The sequence below is a fragment of the Paroedura picta genome, chromosome 5, assembly GCF_049243985.1.
Source record: "Paroedura picta isolate Pp20150507F chromosome 5, Ppicta_v3.0, whole genome shotgun sequence".
Lineage (NCBI taxonomy): Eukaryota > Metazoa > Chordata > Lepidosauria > Squamata > Gekkonidae > Paroedura > Paroedura picta.
Window position 1 is genome coordinate 129,335,081 of NC_135373.1, and position 19,436 is coordinate 129,354,516.

General features: G+C 46.6%; 1 protein-coding gene across 14 annotated transcripts in view; it reads right to left on the reverse strand.

Moving 5' to 3' along the window:
• The window catches only part of SBF1 (SET binding factor 1), an 84,112-nt gene that overhangs the window by 57,115 nt on the left and 7,561 nt on the right, over window positions 1-19,436 (reverse strand). For 13 of the 14 annotated variants that reach the window (XM_077340645.1, XM_077340643.1, XM_077340642.1 and 10 more), the window contains exon 2: window positions 3,706-3,791. In XM_077340645.1, coding sequence (XP_077196760.1) covers window positions 3,706-3,791 — 86 coding nt within the window. Of the gene's footprint in view, window positions 1-3,705; window positions 3,792-10,086; window positions 10,246-19,436 lie in introns of all 14 variants that reach the window. The other variant, XM_077340634.1, reaches the window with a different exon arrangement.

The following is a 19,436-nucleotide window of genomic DNA, read 5'->3' on the forward strand; positions in this document are numbered from 1 at the left end:
TACGGTAGGTAGCCTGATGGATGACTAATTCTCTAGACCCATTTCAACCTGGCTTCAGGCTCATATCTGGGATGCAAATACCCTCAATTGTCTTTAACGTATGAGTTTCAGTGGGAAAATGATAGGGAAAGTGTGGCCACGTTAGTTCTGGATTTCTCAGGGGCATTTGATATCATGGCATCCTTCTGGAAACACTGGCCGAGCAGACGGTGGAGTGCACCATGCTTCAGAGCATGGCTGGCCAATTCCAGATGTGGTGCTGAGGCCTGTTGCACTTAGAGGTCATCACCCTCTGCCTATGAACGCTAGGAGACAACCTCAGGGGAAGGCCTTGGCCTCCATCACGACAGTAACCCCTACTGATTCCAAACCAGTTAGATTATTACTATGTACTGAGTGTAAGCAGGTATTTGAAAACTATCCAGAAATGTCAATTGGTAGAAACTGTGGCACCTAGGCCATTGTTGGAGGTTGGAAAGATCCGACATGGCTGCTTGTCTGCCTCCAGGCACAATTCAAACTTTTGGTTCACCTTGAACGTCATAGACTGGAAGATTGTCTCCCCCCTGACTGCCCAAACCACCAGCTAAGACCCTTTTCATAGGCCCTGCTGCTCTCTGTGCCTTCTCCTCTGTTGAAGGAAGGTGGATGGTGACCAGATCATAGAATCATAGAGTTGGAAGGGGCCATACAGGCCATCTAGTCCAACCCCCTGCTCAACACAGGATCAGCCCTAAGCATCCTAAAGCATCCAAGAAAAGTGTGTATCCAACCTTTGCTTGAAGACTGCCAGTGAGGGGGAGTTCACCACCTCCTTAGGCAGCCTATTCCACTGCTGAACTACTCTGACTGTGAACATTTTCCCCCTGATATCTAGCCTATATAGTTGTACTTGTAGTTTAAACCCATTACTGCGTGTCCTCTCCTCTGCAGCCAACGGAAACAGCATCCTGCCCTCCTCCAAGTGACAACCTTTCAAATACTTAAAGAGGGCTATCATGTCCCCTCTCAACCTCCTTTTCTCCAGGCTGAATATTCCCAAGTCCCTCAACCTATTTTCATAGGGCTTGGTCCCTTGGCCCCAGATCATCTTTGTCGCTCTCCTCTGTACCCTTTCAATTTTATCTACGTCCTTCTTGAAGTGAGGCCTCCAGAACTGCACACAGTACTCTAGGTATGGTCTGACCAGTGCCGTATAGCAGTGGTCCCCAACCTTTTTATCACCGGGGACAACTCAACGCCGGGGACCACTCAACGCCTTTTACTGAGGCCCGGTGGGGGGGGTAGTTTACTCCTCTACTCTCAACCACTGCCCTAACGCTCTCTGATCGCTATGGTAAAATTTAAACATCCCTTCAAAATAAGATACAGACACGCCACAACAATGATAAAGAGCTTCATGGAAATTTTAACTCATGACAATGACAAATCAATGGGAACCCTGAGCTTGTTTCTCTGCAACGAGATAGTCCCATCTGGGAGTGATGGGAGACAATGACACCCGATGTGTGTTGTAAAGGGCCGGGGGGGGGGGGAGAGAAGACGTCCTTCGGGGCCCACCTCCAATTAGTCGAAAGACCACATGTTGTCCGGAGCCCACAGGTTGGGGATCGCTAACGTACAGTATACAATGGGACTATGACATGTTGTGATTTTGATGTGATGCCCCTGTTGATACAGCCCAAAATGGCATTTGCTTTTTTTACCACTGCATCACGCTGCCTGCTCATGTTTAGTTTACAATCCACAAGTACTCCAAGGTCTCGTTCACACACAGTGTTACCTAGAAGTGTGTCCCCCATCCAGTAGGCATGCTTTTCATTTTTCTGACCCAGATGCAGAACTTTACACTTTTCTTTATTAAATTGCATCTTGTTCTCATTTGCCTGTTTTTCCATTGTGTTCAGATCTCGTTGAACTCTGTCTCTATCTTCCGGAGTATTTGCCAGTCCTCCCAATCTGGTGTCATCTGCAAACTTGATGAATAGTCCCTCCACCCCCTCATCTAGATCATTAATAAATATGTTAAAAAGTACCGGGCCGAGCATCGAGCATTGAGGTACCCCGCTACTCACCTCCCTCCAGTCTGATGAAACACCATTGACAATAACTCTTTGAGTGCGGTTCTCTAACCAATTCCCTATCCACCTAACTATCTGAAAATCCGGATTGCAGTCCTTCAATTTATCCATCAGAACATCATGGGGAACCTTATCAAAAGCTTTACTAAAATCCAAGTAAACAACATCAACCGAATTTCCATGATCCAGCAAACCTATCACTTGGTCAAAAAAGGAAACCAGGTTGGTCTGACAGGACCTGTTGGAGAAAAATCCATGCTGACTTCCTTGGATCACCAGATTGTCCTCCAGATGTTCGCAGATTGTTCCCTTTAATATCTGCTCCATTATCTTACCCACAACAGAGGTCAGGCTCACTGGTGTGTAGTTTCCCGGGTCATCCTTCCTCCCTTTTCCTCCAAATCTCTCCTGCCAGCACCAACTACGCAGCCACTGATTCACCTTCATTATCTTCCTCTCCCGACACATTCCTCTTCCTTTGACAGGCAAGATTGAAGAGAATACCACTTGTGCCCCCATTTGCTTGAGCTTCCTCCCCAGATCTTGATAGTCTTTTTTAATAGGATCAATGGTATTCACGGATACTTAAAGAGGGCTATCATGTCCCCTCTCAACCTCCTTTTCTCCAGGCTGAACATTCCCAAGTCCCTCAACCTATCTTCATAGGGTTTGGTCCCTTGGCCCCAGATCATCCTTGTTCTCCCAATTTGGTGTCATCTGCAAACTTGATGAGTAGTCCCTCCACCCCCTCATCTAGATCATTAATAAATATTTTAAAAAGTACCGGACTGAGCACCGAGCCCTGAGGTACCCCGCTACTCACCTCCCTCCAGTCTGATGAAACACCATTGACAACAACTCTTTGAGTGCGGTTCTCTAACCAATTCCCTATCCACCTAACTATCTGAAAATCCAGATTGCAGTCCTTCAATTTATCCATCAGAACATCATGGGAGAAAGCCAGACACTCAGAGAAGAGAAAGGAAAACCACCCCCACTATAGCCACTGAGGAAAAGAGCTAGCTACCCACGATCGGACCGTAATGGTTGGACTGCCCTTTCTTCACAACCAACTCGCTATCTTCTGGGTGCCTTTTAAAAAATATTACCATCATCATCATCATTTATTGGGGATTTCACTCTCTTGTCCGAGGTGCTGGGCCTTCTGCCAAGGGGGGGAGTGAGGAGGCAGAGAGGGTAGCACCCCTCTTACACCCCCCCCCCCCAGTATATAAGTGCTTGCTAATGTTCAGCAGTGCTGGATAGAGGCAGCGCTACAGGCTGGGGAGAAATTTGGCCTAGTGAGTGATCATCACCAGGCAAGAGGTGAAGGTGTACCCTTCTCAGGTTTTGAGATGTTCATACCTTCAGGCCAAAGAGGAACTCTCCGTAGCAGAAAAGGCAACAGACAGTATGGAAGTTCAAGACGACAATGCAAAGATGGAAATAAATACTTGAAACCAGTAATTCCCTGAGTACTGCAAGAATGAATGCCCTTAGAAGATCCTGCTCCGTTTGCAGGATCCACTTACCTAGCTATGCCTTTCCCATTCCTGGGATGGCAAACAAAGCAGCTGCGTAGTGGGAAAAACCCTGGCCAGCACATGCCCCACAGATTACTCACCAGTTCAATGCCCTGGGGAAAGGGGTTATCCTCCCAGTCCTTCTCTGGAAAGCGCTGAAGAATCTGCCCTTGGCCATCCCCATTCCCTGTTGATGAAAGGACAAATGAAGATCAGATTCTCACACTTAGACCTTCTCTTTCCATGTTACAGTGGATGAGCGACAGGGTTGTGACTGTCCGGCATAGTGCAGGGGGTTGGACTAGATGACCCAGGAGGTCCCTTCCAACTCTATTATTCTATGATTCTAATGCCCAATGATAAGGCAGCTTTCAGTAATCTGGCCAAGCCCATAAACAGAATCATTCCTAGCATGGGACACAAAAAAGCAAAGCAGGTTCATCAGGCCCAGGGAACTGGAACCACACACAGCCTACAATTAAAGGGAAACAAATTTAAACAGACAGATGCTTGCCATGTCAGAGTTGCTAAACTCCTGGATAAAGGGCTTATTTCTCACCTACTGTGTTCTTGAAGACAATCTAGCCTGCAGAAATCTTCTAGTTTAAAAATGAGAGACTGGAGAAGAGCCAGGACAGGTTGTTCATACCTATCCTGTTGTGACTCCAAAACTGTAGGAAACAGATTGATACCATTTCGTCCATGCAGGGCCCAGTGAACAGCACAAGCAGCAGTGGGACAAGCATTTGGACAAGTGGGACAAGCATGGCCTGCATTTGATGTTGTTGACCACAAGGTCTTGGTCCACCACCTCGCTGACACTGGGACTGGAGGAACAGATCATAGAATCATAGAATAGAGTTGGAAGGGACCTCATGGGTCATCTAGTCCAACCCCCTGCACTATGCAGGACACTTACATCCAAATCGCTCATCTACCTTAACCTGCCACCCCTTTGCCTTCACAGAACCAGCAAATGTGTCAGATGGCTACCCAGCCTCTGTTTAAAAATTTCCAAAAGATGGAGAACCCACCACATCCCGAGGAAGCCTATTCCACAGATAAACCGCTCTAACTGTCAGGAACTTCTTCCGGATGTTTAGATGGAATTTCTTTTGAATTAATTTCATACCATTCATTCTGGTCTGTCCCTCTGGAGCAAGAGAAAACACTTCTACTCCATAGTTGGTTATCAGATCCCCTCTCAGTCATTTCCTCTCTAGGCTAAACAGACCAAGCTCCCCCAGCCTTTCTTCATACGTCTTAGTCTCCAAACCACTCACCATCTTTGTTGCCCTCCTCTGGACACATTCCAGTTTGTCAACATCCCTCTTCAATTGTGGTGCCCAAAACTGAACACAATACTCCTAGTGAGGCCGAACCAGAGCAGAGTAAAGCGGTACCATCACCTCCCATGATCTGGACATGATACTCCGTTTGATACAACCCAAAATCCCATTTGCCTTTTTAGCCAGAGTTGCACTGCTGACTCATATTCAAAGTATGGTCTACTCCTAGACTCCTAGATCTTTTTCGCACATGCTACTGCCAAGTCTCCCCCATCTTATATTGGTGTATTTGGTTTTTCCTACCTAAATGCAGAACTCTACATTTGTTTCTGCTGAACTTCATTTTATTCAGTTTAGCCCACTTCTCGAGCCTATCAAGATCATCCTGTATTCTGTTGCTGTCTTCAGTTGTGTTTGCTACCTCTCCCAGTTTAATATCATCTGCAAATTTAATGTATCCCCTCTAATCCCTCATCCAAATCATTTATAAATATGTTGAACAACACAGGCCCCAGGACAGATCCTTGGGGTACTCCACTTGTCACTCTTTTACAAAAAGATGCTGAACCATTAACTACCCTCTAGGTACGATTTGACAACCATTTATTGATCTCCCTGACAGAATTAGGATCCATACCACACTTTACCAACTTGTCAACAAGAATATCATAGAATCCTAGAGTTGGAAGGGGCCATACAGGTCATCTAGTCCAACCCCCTGCTCAATGCAGGATCAGCCCAAAGCATCCTAAAACATCCAAGAAAAGTGTGTATCTAACCTTTGCTTGAAGACTGCCAGTTAGGGGGGAGCTCACTACCTCCTTAGGCAGCCTATTCCACTGCTGAACTACTCTGACTGTGAAAATTTTTTTCCTGATCTCTCGCCTGTATCGCTGTACTTGTAGTTTAAACCCATTACTGCAGCCAACGGAAACAGCATCCTGCCCTCCTACCAATGACAACATTTCAAATACTTAAAGAGGGCTATCATGTCCCATTACTGCGTGTCCTCTCCTCTGCAGCCAACGGAAACACCATCCTGCCTTCCTCCAAGTGACAACCTTTCAAATACTTAAAGAGGGCTATCATGTCCCCTCTCAACCTCCTTTTCTCCAGGCTGAGCATTCCCATCAACCTATCTTCATAGGGCTTGGTCCCTTGGCCCCAGATCATCTTTGTCGCTCTCCTCTGTACCCTTTCAGTTTTATCTATGTCCTTCTTGAAGTGAGGCCTCCAGAACTGCACACAGTACTCCAGGTGTGGTCTGACCACAAATCTTTGAGTGCGGTTCTCTAACCAATTCTCTATCCACCTATCTGAAAATCCAGATTGCAGTCCTTCAACTTATCCATCAGAACATCATGGGGGACCTTGTCAAAAGCTTTACTAAAATCCAAGTAAACGACATCAACCGAATTTCAACGATCCAGCAAACCTGTTACTTGGTCAAAAAAGGAAACCAGGTTGGTTTGGCAGGACCTGTTGGAGACAAATCCATGCTGACTTCCTTGGATCACCAAATTGGTCCCTGAAAGAGGTCCCAAAGATTATGGACAAGGGCTGTGCAAGTTCTCTGGAAAGTTCTTTGAGCACTCTCGGGTGCATTTCATCCGGCCCAGGGGATTTGAACTCATCCAGTGCAGCTAAATGCCTCTCGACAACCTCTCTATCCATGTTAACTTGCCACCCAGACACTATCCTTTGGCTACTGCCATCTCTAGATGTGCCTAAACCCTTTGACCTGTGGGAAAAAACAGATGTAAAATAGGCACTAAGCCTTTCTGCTTTCTTTGCATCTTCCGTTAGAGTTTGTCCATCCGCACCCAACAGTGGGCCAATTGCCTCCTTTACTTTACGTTTGCTCCTCACATAACTGAAAAATCTTTTCTTGTTACAATGGGCTTTCCCTGGCCAATCTTAGCTCACTCTCAGCTTTGGCCTTTCTGATGATTGATCTACAGTGCCTAGTAACCTGTAGGTACTCTTCTTTAGAGCTCTGTCCTTCCCTCCATTTCCTGAATATTTTCCTTTTCTTTCTTAGTTCCTCTTGAAGTTCTCTGTTCATCCAAATAGGCTTCTTAGAGCTCCTGCAGTGTTTTCATCTTTCTCGGATAGTCATTGATTGAGCATGCAATAGCTCTTGTTTGAGTAGCGCTCACCTTTCACATGCTCCCTTCCCTTCCAGCATTCTCGTCCATGGTATGACACTCATCATGTCTCTGAGTTTATTAAAGTTTGCCCTACGAAAATCCAACATCCGCGTCTGACTACAAGCTTCCTTGCCTCCCCATCTCAAAAGGAATTCTATGAGGACATGGTCACTTCCCCCTAGGGTCCCCACCTCCTTCACCTCATCCACCAACTCTTGCCTGTTGGTCAGTATTAAGTCCAGTATGGCTGAACCTCTTGTGGGTTCATATACCATTTGATAAATGAAATTGTCAGCCAGGCAGGTCAGAAACTTGCATGACTGAGGACGCTTCGCAGAGTTCGTTTCCCAGCACACATCTGGGAAATTGAAGTCACCCATGATGACAAGGTCCTGCCGCTTGGATATTTTCTTAAGCTGCTCACAAAGTGCAGCATCCACATCCTCTCGTTGGTCAGGCGGTCGGTAGCAGACACCAACCACCACACTGTTTGTTTTCCCCTCGCTTATTTTCACCCAGATGCTTTCCACTGTAGATATGCTCTCCTTCACTAGAATTTCCTGACAGGTAAGCCCTTTCCTCACATACAGTGCCACTCCTCCACCTCTTCGATCTATTCTGTTTTTTCTGAACAGTTCATATCCATCCACCATTACATTCCAGTCATGAGAATCATTCCACCAAGTTTCTGTGATGCCCACTAGATCATACCTTTCCATCAGCATGAGAAGTTCCAGCTCTTCCTTCTTATTGCCCATGCTTCGGGCGTTAGTATAAAGACATCTGAATCCTTTTTCTTTTGATTCCCTATGAGCTGGCCTTGCCGGTTGGGCTGCGCTCGATCGTTCTCCTTCCTTACACTCCCTATGTTGATCGTCTCCTTCCCCTTGTGGCTTCAGTTTAAAGCTCTGCTGATGAATCTCCCCAGGTTCCTGCCAAACACATTCTTCCCCAGCTTCGATAAGTGCAGTCCACCATGTGCTAGTAGGCCTTCCTCAAAAAAGCCTATCCGATGGTCCCAGAAACCAAATCTCTCCTGCTGGCACCAACTATGCAGCCACTGATTCACCTGCATTATCTTCCTCTCCCGACGCATTCCTCTTCCCTTGACAGGCAAGATTGAAGAGAATACCACTTGTGCCCCCATTTGCTTGAGCTTCCTCCCCAGATCTTGATGGTATTCAGGGACATGTCATTCGTTCTCACATGGACCATCACAAATGGGTAGCGATCTGTAGATTTGAGGAGTTTGGGCAGCCGTTCTGAAACGTCTTTAATTTTCGCCCCTGGCATGCAACACACCTCTCAGGTTAGGGGGTCGGGCCAGCCACATGGCAATCCATTCCTCTTAGCAGGGAGTCTCCAATTACCAGTACTATCCTTTTTCTTTTCTTCTCAACTCCATTTCCTTCTATCCCCGTGGCCTCTTCACTTTGTCTTTGTTTTGGGACCTCTTCCCTTGTTGACACTTGCACCTCCTCTGCAAGGGCCTGAAATCTATTCTGGAGCTCCAAAGGCCCCGAGAACCGTCGCGCTCTACACCGTTGAGTCTTTTTCCGAACTGTCTGCAGAGGCTCCGTAGTGAGGTCAATCTCCTTATCCTCTTCAGGACTGGTTGTATCCTCTTTATTCCAAGTAGCACGGCTGTGGTCTATGAACTCCTCCCCCTTCTTACTTTGGGTGAGAGTAATAATGCTGTCTTCTAATCCCCTATTCCTTTCCTCCAAAAGTCTTACCAACTTACACTTGGGGCAGATGTAGGAAGGGACACAAGAGATATACACTGGCACATCCCTTTCTGCCCACCCATTCACAATCTGCCCAAGTTCATAAAAATCTGCATTTCTGTCTGATCACTCTCTGACAGATAGTCATGGATGCTTTATGGCTAATCTTGGATTGAGCAGGGGATGGACTAGATGGCCTGCATGACCCCTTCCCTCTCTAGGATTCTAGAGACAAAGGCACTTCTGGCTTCAGTCAGTTAACTGGTGAACCATCCTTGATCACAACTTTTATTTTATGTGGTTGGATGATAATAAGTAATTTCTGATCAAACCATACTTGAGGCTGCAGTCCAGTCCAGGCACAGTGTAAACACTGCAGTATGCAAATGCACATCTGAGGACTGATGGCACAAGCACAAAAACATACCAGTGCCATGCGCAACTAGAGCAGTCAGTGTCAACCACCGAGGCAATGTATGCCCTGGCTCTGCCTTGCTGTGATAAGGAGCAAAACCTTTGAAGAATGCCCTGCAGAATGCAGGGCGCATGTCAGGTGACAGAAGAAGGGATCTCGACAGGGTGGAATGACCACACAGAAAGGGGCTTTACTCTTTCTGGAAATGAATACAACTTTATTTTTCTAACCTGCCTTTCTTGTGAGGCTCAGATGGGGTAACATCAATTCATAAAGTACAATGCTTTAAAAGGGAGGGGATCTGATAACTATCTTCAAGTATATAAAAGGTTACCATGTACAGGATGGAGCAGAGTGGTTGTCTCTTTCCCTGGAGGGACAGACCAGAACCAATGGGAAGAAATTAATTCAAAAGAAATTCCGTCTAAATGCCCAGAAGACGTTCTTGACTGTTAGAATGGTTTCTCAGTAGAACAGACTTTCTCAGGAGGTGGTGGGTTCTCCATCTTTGGAGATTTTTAAACAGCAGCTAGATAGCCATCTGATGGAGAGGCTGATTCTGTGAAGGTTCAACGGGGTGGCAGGTTATAGTAGAAGTGCAGGGGGTTGGACTAGATGACCCAGGAGATTCCTTCCAACTCTATTATTCTATGATTCTAAAATCATATTTTACATTAAAAACAGTTCAAAATCCAATTCATCGGCCAACTAGTGAAACGGAGAGTATCCTTTTGCAGCTGATGTATTTTCCCTTTATGTTCCAATGGATTTACCAGGAAATCCAATTACATGTTGTAGATGTTGTAGACATCAACCGACATCAACGACATCAACTGAATTTCCACGATCCAGCAAACCTGTTACTTGGTCAAAAAAGGAAACTAGGTTGGTCTGGCAGTACCTGTTGGAGACAAATCCATGCTGACTTCCTTGGATCACCAAATTGTCCTCCAGATGTTTGCAGATCGCTCCCTTTAATATCTGCTCCATTATCTTCCCCACAACAGAGGTCAGACTCACTGGCACATGTAGATATTTGGTGTAGTGGTTAAAGTTTGCCCTATGAAAATCCAACAACCGCATCTGGCTACAAGCTTCCTTGGCTCCCCATCTCAAAAGGAATTCTATGAGGACATGGTCACTTCCCCCTAGGGTCCCCACCTCCTTCACCTCATCCACCAGGGATAAGCCAAGGAACCTGATTTTGTCACAAATACAGAAAAGTCAAGAGGATAAACAGCTGCTGGTTTTTGTACCCCGCTTTTCACCCACAGAAACTAAAAGAATAGTTTGGAAGAAGTGATTAAGAAGAGAAAGAAGTGGAGCAAAAAGGAAAAAAAAGATTAGAGTCCTTCAATCAAACCATTGATGCCCTACAAGCTGCCAGAACAATGATTGGCCTGCTGGAGCAGGCTTTTATTTCAATTACCATATATACCCGCGTATAAGCCGAGGCCTAAGAGACTCTTGTGGCACAGAGTGGTGAGGCAGCAACATGCTGTCTGAAGCTGTCTGCCCATGAGGTTGGGAGATCCCAGCAGCCGGCTCAAGATTGACTCAGCCTTCCATCCTTCCCAGGTCAGTAAAATGAGTACCTAGCTTGCTGGGGGATAAACGGTAATGACTGGGGAAGGCAGTGGCAAACCACCCCATATTGAGTCTGCCATGAAAACGCTGGAGGGCGTCACCCCAAGGGTCAGACATGACCCAGTGCTTGCACAAGGGATACCTTTACCTTTACCTTTACAAGCCCAGGAGGGCTTTTTCAGTGTGAAAAAGGTGCTGAAAAACTAGGCTTATATGCGAGTATATAGGGTAATAAGTGACATTTAAGAGGAGTAGCTAGGTTGATCTTCTGCTGCAACATCAATATTTAGTATCCAGCTTGATGAATGTACCTTAACTATCAATCTGCTATTTTACACATATAAGGGGGGCATATGTTGTCCCCCAACTTCAAGAAAGGGAAAAAAGAGGATCTGCATAACTACCAACCCTTCAAGCTTGACATCTGTAGCTGGCAAAATCATGGAACCAATCATCCAACAGTCAGTCCTTGAGCAGCTGGAACAGTGAGCTGTGATTTCTAAGACTCAGCACGGATTTTGCAAGAACAAGTATTGTCGGAGCAACCTTATCTCTTTTTTCGAGAAAGTGACTACCTTGCTGGACCAGGGGAATGCTGTGGACATAGTTTATCTGGATTTCAGTAAACCTTTTGATAAGGTTCCACGTGATACTCTTGTTGACAAGTTGGTAAAATGCGGTATGGATCCTAATTCTGTCAGGTGGATCGAGAACTGTTTGACATATACCTAAAGTGTGCTTGTTAATGGTTCAGCATCCTCTTGGAGAAGAGTGACAACTGGATTGCCCAAGGGATCTGACCTGGGGCCTGTGTTGTTCAACATACTTATAAATTATTTGGATGTCAGATTAGCAGAGGTATTTATTACATTTTCTGATGATATTAAACTGGGAGGGGTAGCAAACACAACAGAAGAATCAGGATACAGGATCTTGATAGGCTTAAGAAGTGGGCTAAACTGAATAAAATGAAATCCAAAAGGGACAAATGTAAAGTTCTGCATTTAGGTAGGAAAAACCATCTGAGATTCCTTCGGGTAGAGAAAATCGGCATATAATAACCAACTCTTCTTCTACTCTAATATAGGATGGGGGAGACTTGTCTTGGCAGTAGTATGTGCAAAAAGAAGACGAGTTGGTTTCTATATGCCGCTTTTCTCTACCCAACGGTGGCTCAAAGCCGCTTACAATCGCCTTCCCTGTCCTCTCCCCACAACAGACACCCTATGAGGTGGGTGAGGCTGAGAGAGCTCTGATATCACTGCTCGGTCAGAACAGTTTTATCAGTACCATGTGAGGGAGTGCAGAATCGAACCTGGCATGCCAGATTAGAAGTCGGTATTCCTAACCACTATACCAAACTGGCTCTTAAGGATCTAGGTTTTACTAGACCATACATTGAACTTGAGTCAGCAGTATGACTCAATGGCTAAAAAGGCAAATGGGATTTTGGGCTGTATCAAACGGAGCATCATGTCCAGATCATGGGAGGTGATATTCTTTACTCTGCTTTGGTTGGGCCTCACTTGGAGTATTGTGTTCAGTTTTGGGCACCATGGTAGAAGAAGAATGTAGACAAAATGAAGCTTCTCCAGAGGAGGGCAACAAAGATGGTGAGGGCTTTGGATACCAAGACATATGAGGAACGGTTGGGGGAGCTTGGTCTGCTTAGCCTGGAGAGAAGACAACTGAGAGGGGATCTGATAAACATCCTCATATATTTAAAAAGCAGCCATATAGAGAATGGAGCAAAGTTTTTTACCAACTCGGCAATAAAAATATCATAGGGAAGTACTAACGATAATAAAGTCCTATAACTCTAGACATGTATGTTTTTGTGCTGTGTTTAGGTCCCTTTGAATCCTTTGTTCTTAGATGTACTACACTTTATTTGGTGTAGTGGTTAGGAGTGCGGACTTCGAATTTGAAGAGCTGGGTTCAATTCTGCACTCCCTCACTTGTAGCCAGCTGGGTTACCTTGGGCTTTGTTTTCAATATTATGATTTAGCTAAATACAGCTAAATATATATAAGACATGCTTTTATTACTGGCTATAGTTTTGGCAGAAAGAACTAGTTTTCCTCAGAAAATGTACACGTTGTATGTGTGAGCTTGTGTAAAACTCAAGTATTTATTAAGTAAACAGTAAAGGCTTTGAAAGAGGAAAAATAATTTAATATTATTAATTTAAATACAATCAAAGACAGCAGGCAGTGGAGATGGTTTGTTCCCTTTATTAATACAGGACAAGGGATGATTAATTAAGAACAAGGGCTAGAGCTAACAGAAGTAGGCTACCAAACTGTGTCACAATCTGGAGATGGCTAAATGGAGCACCACATGTAGGGGGACATATTGCAGGACGCTACATACAGCCTTTGCACCTTGTAGGTGGCTGAACTAGATAAATCCAACTTGGTCTGATCCAACAAGTGACTTCTATGTTGTCAGCCTTCTAGAGCACAACACCAATACCAAGAGCATCACAGTCACCACAATCAAAAGGTTGCTTCTATATAAGGAATTAACCGTAGACATCGTGTTCACCTCAGAAACCCTCCGCTTCCTGCTCACTCTGCTCCCCTCAACATGCAGCAGCCAGAACGGTGATAAAACACACAAAGAGCACTGGAAAGTTCCAGACTCTGGTCCCCAGCTGCATTTATGAGCTCTGTGATGGAACAAGCCTGCTTTTGCCTTTCAGGTCCAGTTCTGTCCTTGCCCACCTTGTTCTGGCTGGTTGCCAACTCCAAGTGACTGGCAAAAAAGAGACTATCTGGCTAAAGTACAGGGTTGTAGCTGGGAGAGCCAAAACCGATAGCTGCCCCTTTCATACAGGTGAGGCCTTTCCTCTGTTGTCTCCCACAGCACCAATACCTGCGCACTGTAGGGGATGAGTTACTACAAGAGTACACCACTCAAGGTCTTCCCTTTGCACTGGGCTAGCGTTTCAGAAGTGGGGGAGCAATACATGAATCAGAGAACTATGGACCGCTTCCAATTTATAAACAATTTATTAAAATACAAAGGATTAAAAAGCAGATCTTTATCACAGCATGGAGTTAAGCCAAAGAGACAAAAGAAACTGGATGAAACAGTCCTTCTGTCAGGACAGTCCTTCTGTCCCTCTCCTCAGAACATACCCTATCTTCTGGCCAGGCACCTTCACTTAAAGAGTTTCCAATGTTTAACTGCATTTTGTGATTTTGATGTGATGCCCCTGTTGATACAGCCCAAAATGGCAATCGCCTTTTTTACCGCTGCATCACACTGCCTACTCATGTTTAGTTTACAATCCACAAGTACCCCAAGGTCTCGTTCACACACAGTATTTGCCAGTCCTCCCAATTTGGCGTCATTTGCAAACTTGATGAGTAGTCCCTCCACCCCCTCTAGATCATTAATAAATATGTTAAAAAGTACCGGGCTGAGCACCGAGCCCTGAGGTACCCCGCTACTCACCTCCCTCCAGTCTGATGAAACACCATTGACAACAACTTTTTGACTGTGGTTCTCTAACCAATTATCTATCCACCTAACTATCTGAAAATCCAGATTGCAGTCCTTCAATTTATCCATCAAAACATCATGGGGAACCTTATCAAAAGCTTTACTAAAATCCAAGTAAATGACATCAACCGAATTTCCACGATCCAGCAAACCTGTTACTTGGTCAAAAAAGGAAACCAGGTTGGTCTGGCAGGACCTGTTGGAGACAAATCCATGCTGACTTCCTTGGATCACCAAATTGTCCTCCAGATGTTTGCAGATCGCTCCCTTTAATATCTGCTACATTATCTTCCCCACAACAGAGGTCATACTCACTGACCTCAGCAGCAATACTCCCCAGTAGCTCTCTCCACATGCTCTCAGTTGTCTGAGCTGACAACAATTCAGCTTTAGCCAATTCTATTTAAGTCAATTCACTACTGCTTCCAAGCAACTACCCAGGCATTTGGTTGAGGCTGCGCTAAGGAAGATCTGGGTCCCTCCTTTAAAGGTCCTCTGGATGCCCATCCATCTAGGTAGGTGAACTCTCCCAAGGTCAGTGGGCAGTGTAAACTGGGTCTGCTGCTATTAGTGTAGGTTATTTTATTTTGGTTTATGGGTTTCACTGTAAACCGCCTTAAGCTGGCATGGCCAGGAGGGGAAGGCGGTGGTATTGACAGATGACTATCCATCAACAGAAATAGCTGAGTGTCATCTGCATATTGGTGACAACCCAGTCCCAAACTCCAGATCAGCTGAGCAAGGGAGCACATGTAGATATCTAGTGTAGTAGTTAGGAGTGCAGACTTCTAATCTGGCAAGCTGGGTTCGATTCTACACTCCCCCACAAGCAGCCAGCTGGGTGGCCTTGGGCTTGCCACGGCACTGATAAAGCTGTTCTGACCCAGCAGCAATATCAGGGCTCTCTCAGCCTCACCCAACTCACAGGGTGTCTGTTGTGGGGAGAGGAAAGGGAAGGTGACTGTAAGCTTTGAGACTCCTTCAGGTAGAAAAAAGCGGCATATAAGAACCAACTCTTCTTCTAAATTAACATCAGAGGGAGTATTGCTCCTGTGGGACCCTGCAGTTCAGGGCTTGCAGTTGGGAGATGCTCCCCCCAGCACCAGCCTCTGTCCCTGGCCGTGGAGGAAGGACATGGAGGAAGGCCAAAGCTGAGAGTGAACTAAGATTGGCCAGGGAAGCCCATTGTAACAAGAATAGATTTTTCAGTTATGTGAGGAGCAAACGTAAAGTAAAGGAGGCAATAGGCCCACTGTTGGGAGCAGATGGACAAACTCTAACAGAAGATGCAGAGAAAGCAGAAAGGCTTAGTGCCTATTATACATTTTTTTTCCCCCACAGGTCAAAGTGTTTAGGCACATCTAGAGATGGCCGTAGCCAAAGGATAGTGTCTGGGTGGCAGGTTAACATGGATAGAGAGGTTGTCGAGAGGCATTTAGCTGCACTGGATGAGTTCAAATCCCCTGGTCCGGATGAAATGCACCCGAGAGTACTCAAAGAACTTTCCAGAGAACTTTCACAGCCCTTGTCCATCATCTTCGGAACCTCTTTAAGGACTGGAGATGTCCCGGAGGACTGGAAGAGAGCAAGCGTTATTCCGATCTTCAAAAAAGGGAGGAAGGATGACCCAGGAAACTACAGACCAGTGAGTCTGACCTCTTTTGTGGGTAAGATAATGGAGCAGATATTAAAGGGAGCGATCTGCAAACATCTGGAGGACAATTTGGTGATCCAAGGAAGTCAGCATGGATTTGTTTCCAACAGGTCCTGCCAGACCAACCTGGTTTCCTTTTTTGACCAAGTAACAGGTTTGCTGGACCGGGGAAATTCGGTTGATGTCATTTACTTGGATTTTAGTAAAACATTTGACAAGGTTCCCCATGATGTTCTGATGGATAAGTTGAAGGACTGCAATCTGGATTTTCAGATAGTTAAGTGGATAGGGAATTGGTTAGAGAACCGCACTCAAAGAGCAGTTTCAATGGTGTTTCATCAGACTGGAGAGAGGTGACTAGCGGGGTACCTCAGGGCTCGGTGCTCACCCCGGTTCTTTTTAACATATTTATGAATGATCTAGATGACGGGGTGGAGGGACTATTCATCAAGTTTGCAGATGACACCAAATTGGGAGGACTGGCAAATACTCCGGAAGATAGAGACAGAGTTCAACGAGATCTGAACACAATGGAAAAATGGGCAAATGAGAACAAGATGCAATTTAATAAAGATAAGTGTAAAGTTCTGCATCTGGGTCAGAAAAATGAAAAGCATGCCTACTGGATGGGGGATACGCTTCTAGGTAACACTGTGTGTGAACGAGACCTTGGGATACTTGTGGATTGTAAACTAAACATGAGCAGGCAGTGTGATGCAGCCGTAAAAAAGGCGAATGCCATTTTGGGCTGTATCAACAGGGGCATCAAATCAAAATCACAAGATGTCATAGTCTCATTGTATACGGCACTGGTCAGACCACACCTGGAGTACTGTGTGCAGTTCTGGAGGCCTCACTTCAAGAAGGACGTAGATAAAATTGAAAGGGTACAGAGGAGAGCGACGAAGATGATCTGGGACCAAGCCCTATGAAGATAGGTTGGGGGACTTGGGAATGTTCAGCCTGGAGAAAAGGAGGTTGAAAGGGGACATGATAGCCCTCTTTAAGTATTTGAAAGGTGGTCACTTGGAGGAGGGCAGGATGCTGTTTCTGTTGGCTGCAGAGGAGAGGACACGCAGTAATGGGTTTAAACTTCAAGTACAACGATATAGGCTAGATATCAGGGGGGGAAATTTCACAGTCAGAGTAGTTCAGCAGTGGAATAGGCTGCCTAAGGAGGTGGTGAGCTCCCCCTCACTGGCAGTCTTTAAGCTAAGGTTGGATACACACTTTTCTTGGATGCTTTAGGATGCTTAGGGCTGATCCTGCGTTTAGCAGGGGGTTGGACTAGATGGCCTGTATGGCCCCTTCCAACTCTATGAGCTATTTTGCGGACAAAATCTCGTCTCTCCGCCACGATCTTCCCGCCACAGTTAATACAGTAAATGAACTGGAGGCCTGTTGGCCGCCTTTGGAGGTGAAGTTTGATGGCTTCAGACGGCTCTCTTTATCCGAAGTGGACAAGCTGCTAGGCTCAGTTAGGGCGACCACTTGCCCCCTTGACCCCTGTCCATCATGGCTCCTCAAAGGAGGCGGCCAGAAGATAGGAGGCCAGCTCAGGGACATTATCAACCTCTCCCTGGAGTCCGGGGAGTTCCCTGAGCAGCTGAAGGGGGCAGTGGTTCACCCTCTCCTGAAGAAATCTACGCTGGATCCGCGGGACCCCGCCAGCTATCGCCCAGTGTCGCACTTGGCGTTCCTGGGCAAGATGGTTGAAAGGGCCGCGGCAGACCAGCTCCTGGCATTCTCGGAAGAAACTTCGGCATTCGATCCATATCAGTCTGGCTTTCGACCTGGCCACGGGGTGGAGACGGTGCTGGTCGCCCTGTTGGATGACCTCCGTCGCCAGCTGGATAAGGGCGGGTCAGCAGTACTGGTTCTTCTGGACCTGTCGGCCGCTTTTGACATCGTGGACCACAAGCTGTTGGTCCACCGCCTTGCCGGCACGGGGATACGGGGCACAGCGTTACGCTGGATACGCTCCTTTCTCCAGGACCGGACCCAGAGGGTTGCAGTGGGAGATGAGTTCTCGCGTTCCTATAGACTCCCTTGTGGGGTCCCTCAGGGTGCGGTCCTCTCCCCCACATTATTCAACATCTTTATGCGCCCTCTGGCCCAGCTGGTACGGAGTTTTGGACTGGGTTGCCACCAGTACGCTGATGACACCCAGCTCTATCTCCTCATGGACGGCCGCCCGGACTCCCCCCCGGAACCATTCGCCAGATGTTTGGAAGCAGTGAAAGAATGGTTCGAGCAGAATCGCCTGAAACTCAACCCCTCCAAGACGGAGGTCCTGTGGCTGGGACGTAGGGGGCAGGACCAGGAAGCGCGCTTACCCACCCTGGCAGGGACGCAACTCACCATCACGTCCCAGGCCAGGAACTTGGGTGTGGCCATTGATGCCTCCCTGACTTTGGAGGCGCAGGTCAAAAAAGTAGCGGGCCAGGCGTTTTTCCACCTTCGCCAGGCCCGACTATTAGCGCCCTATCTGTCCCCCGAACACTTAGCCACAGTGATCCATGCAACGGTCACCTCCAGAATAGATTTCTGTAACTCGCTCTACGCGGGCCTTCCCTTGTCCTTGATCCGGAAACTTCAGCTAGTGCAAAACGCAGCTGCTAGGGTCCTTACTGGCACATCTTGGAGGGCCCACATCCAGCCAGTGCTGAGGCAGCTGCACTGGTTGCCAATTGCTGCCCGGATCCGGTTCAAGGTTCTGGTTCTAACCTTCAAGGCTTTACGCGAGTTGGGACCCACATACCTGAGGGACCGCCTATCGCCCTATGCCCCTCGCAGGGCCTTGCGCTCTGCGGGTGAAAACCTGTTGGTCGTTCCCGGCCCTAGGGAAGCACGCCTGGCCTCGACCAGGGCCAGGGCCTTTTCGGTCCTGGCCCCGACCTGGTGGAATGAGCTCCCGGGAGAGCTGCGGGCCCTGCGGGATCTTTCAACATTCCGCAGGGCCTGCAAGACGGAGCTCTTCCGCCAGGTTTATGGTTGAGGCCGGGGCTGATAATAGATCTATGCCTCCCCCAGGGACTCGGGTTCTGGACCCGAAGCAAAACATCATCAGGACCTCCTCTCCACCCGCTAGTAGTGGGAGGGAGGGGGGGGGAGTTGAGCTGCCATTCTTGCCATGCCGGCAATATTGGCAATGTTATTATTGTTTTATGGGGTTTTAATGGGGAATTGCGATATTGTTACCCGCCACGAGCCGCAAGGGAGTGGCGGGCTATAAATCTAATAATAATAATAATAATAATAATAATAATAATAATAATAATAATAATAATAATGATTTTATGATTCTAACCTCCAGGACAAAGGATCCCTAAGCCGGGCCGAAGAATGTCAAGGCAACCCACAACATGTTTTGTGGTGCCCATTAAAATCTTCTAAGAAAGTGGGAAGCCTTATTACCAAGGATAAGTATAAACAAATAACCAATGATTATAGCTCAGGCTAGAAAGAAATGCTAAACATAGCAAAAAAGGCTTCTTTAT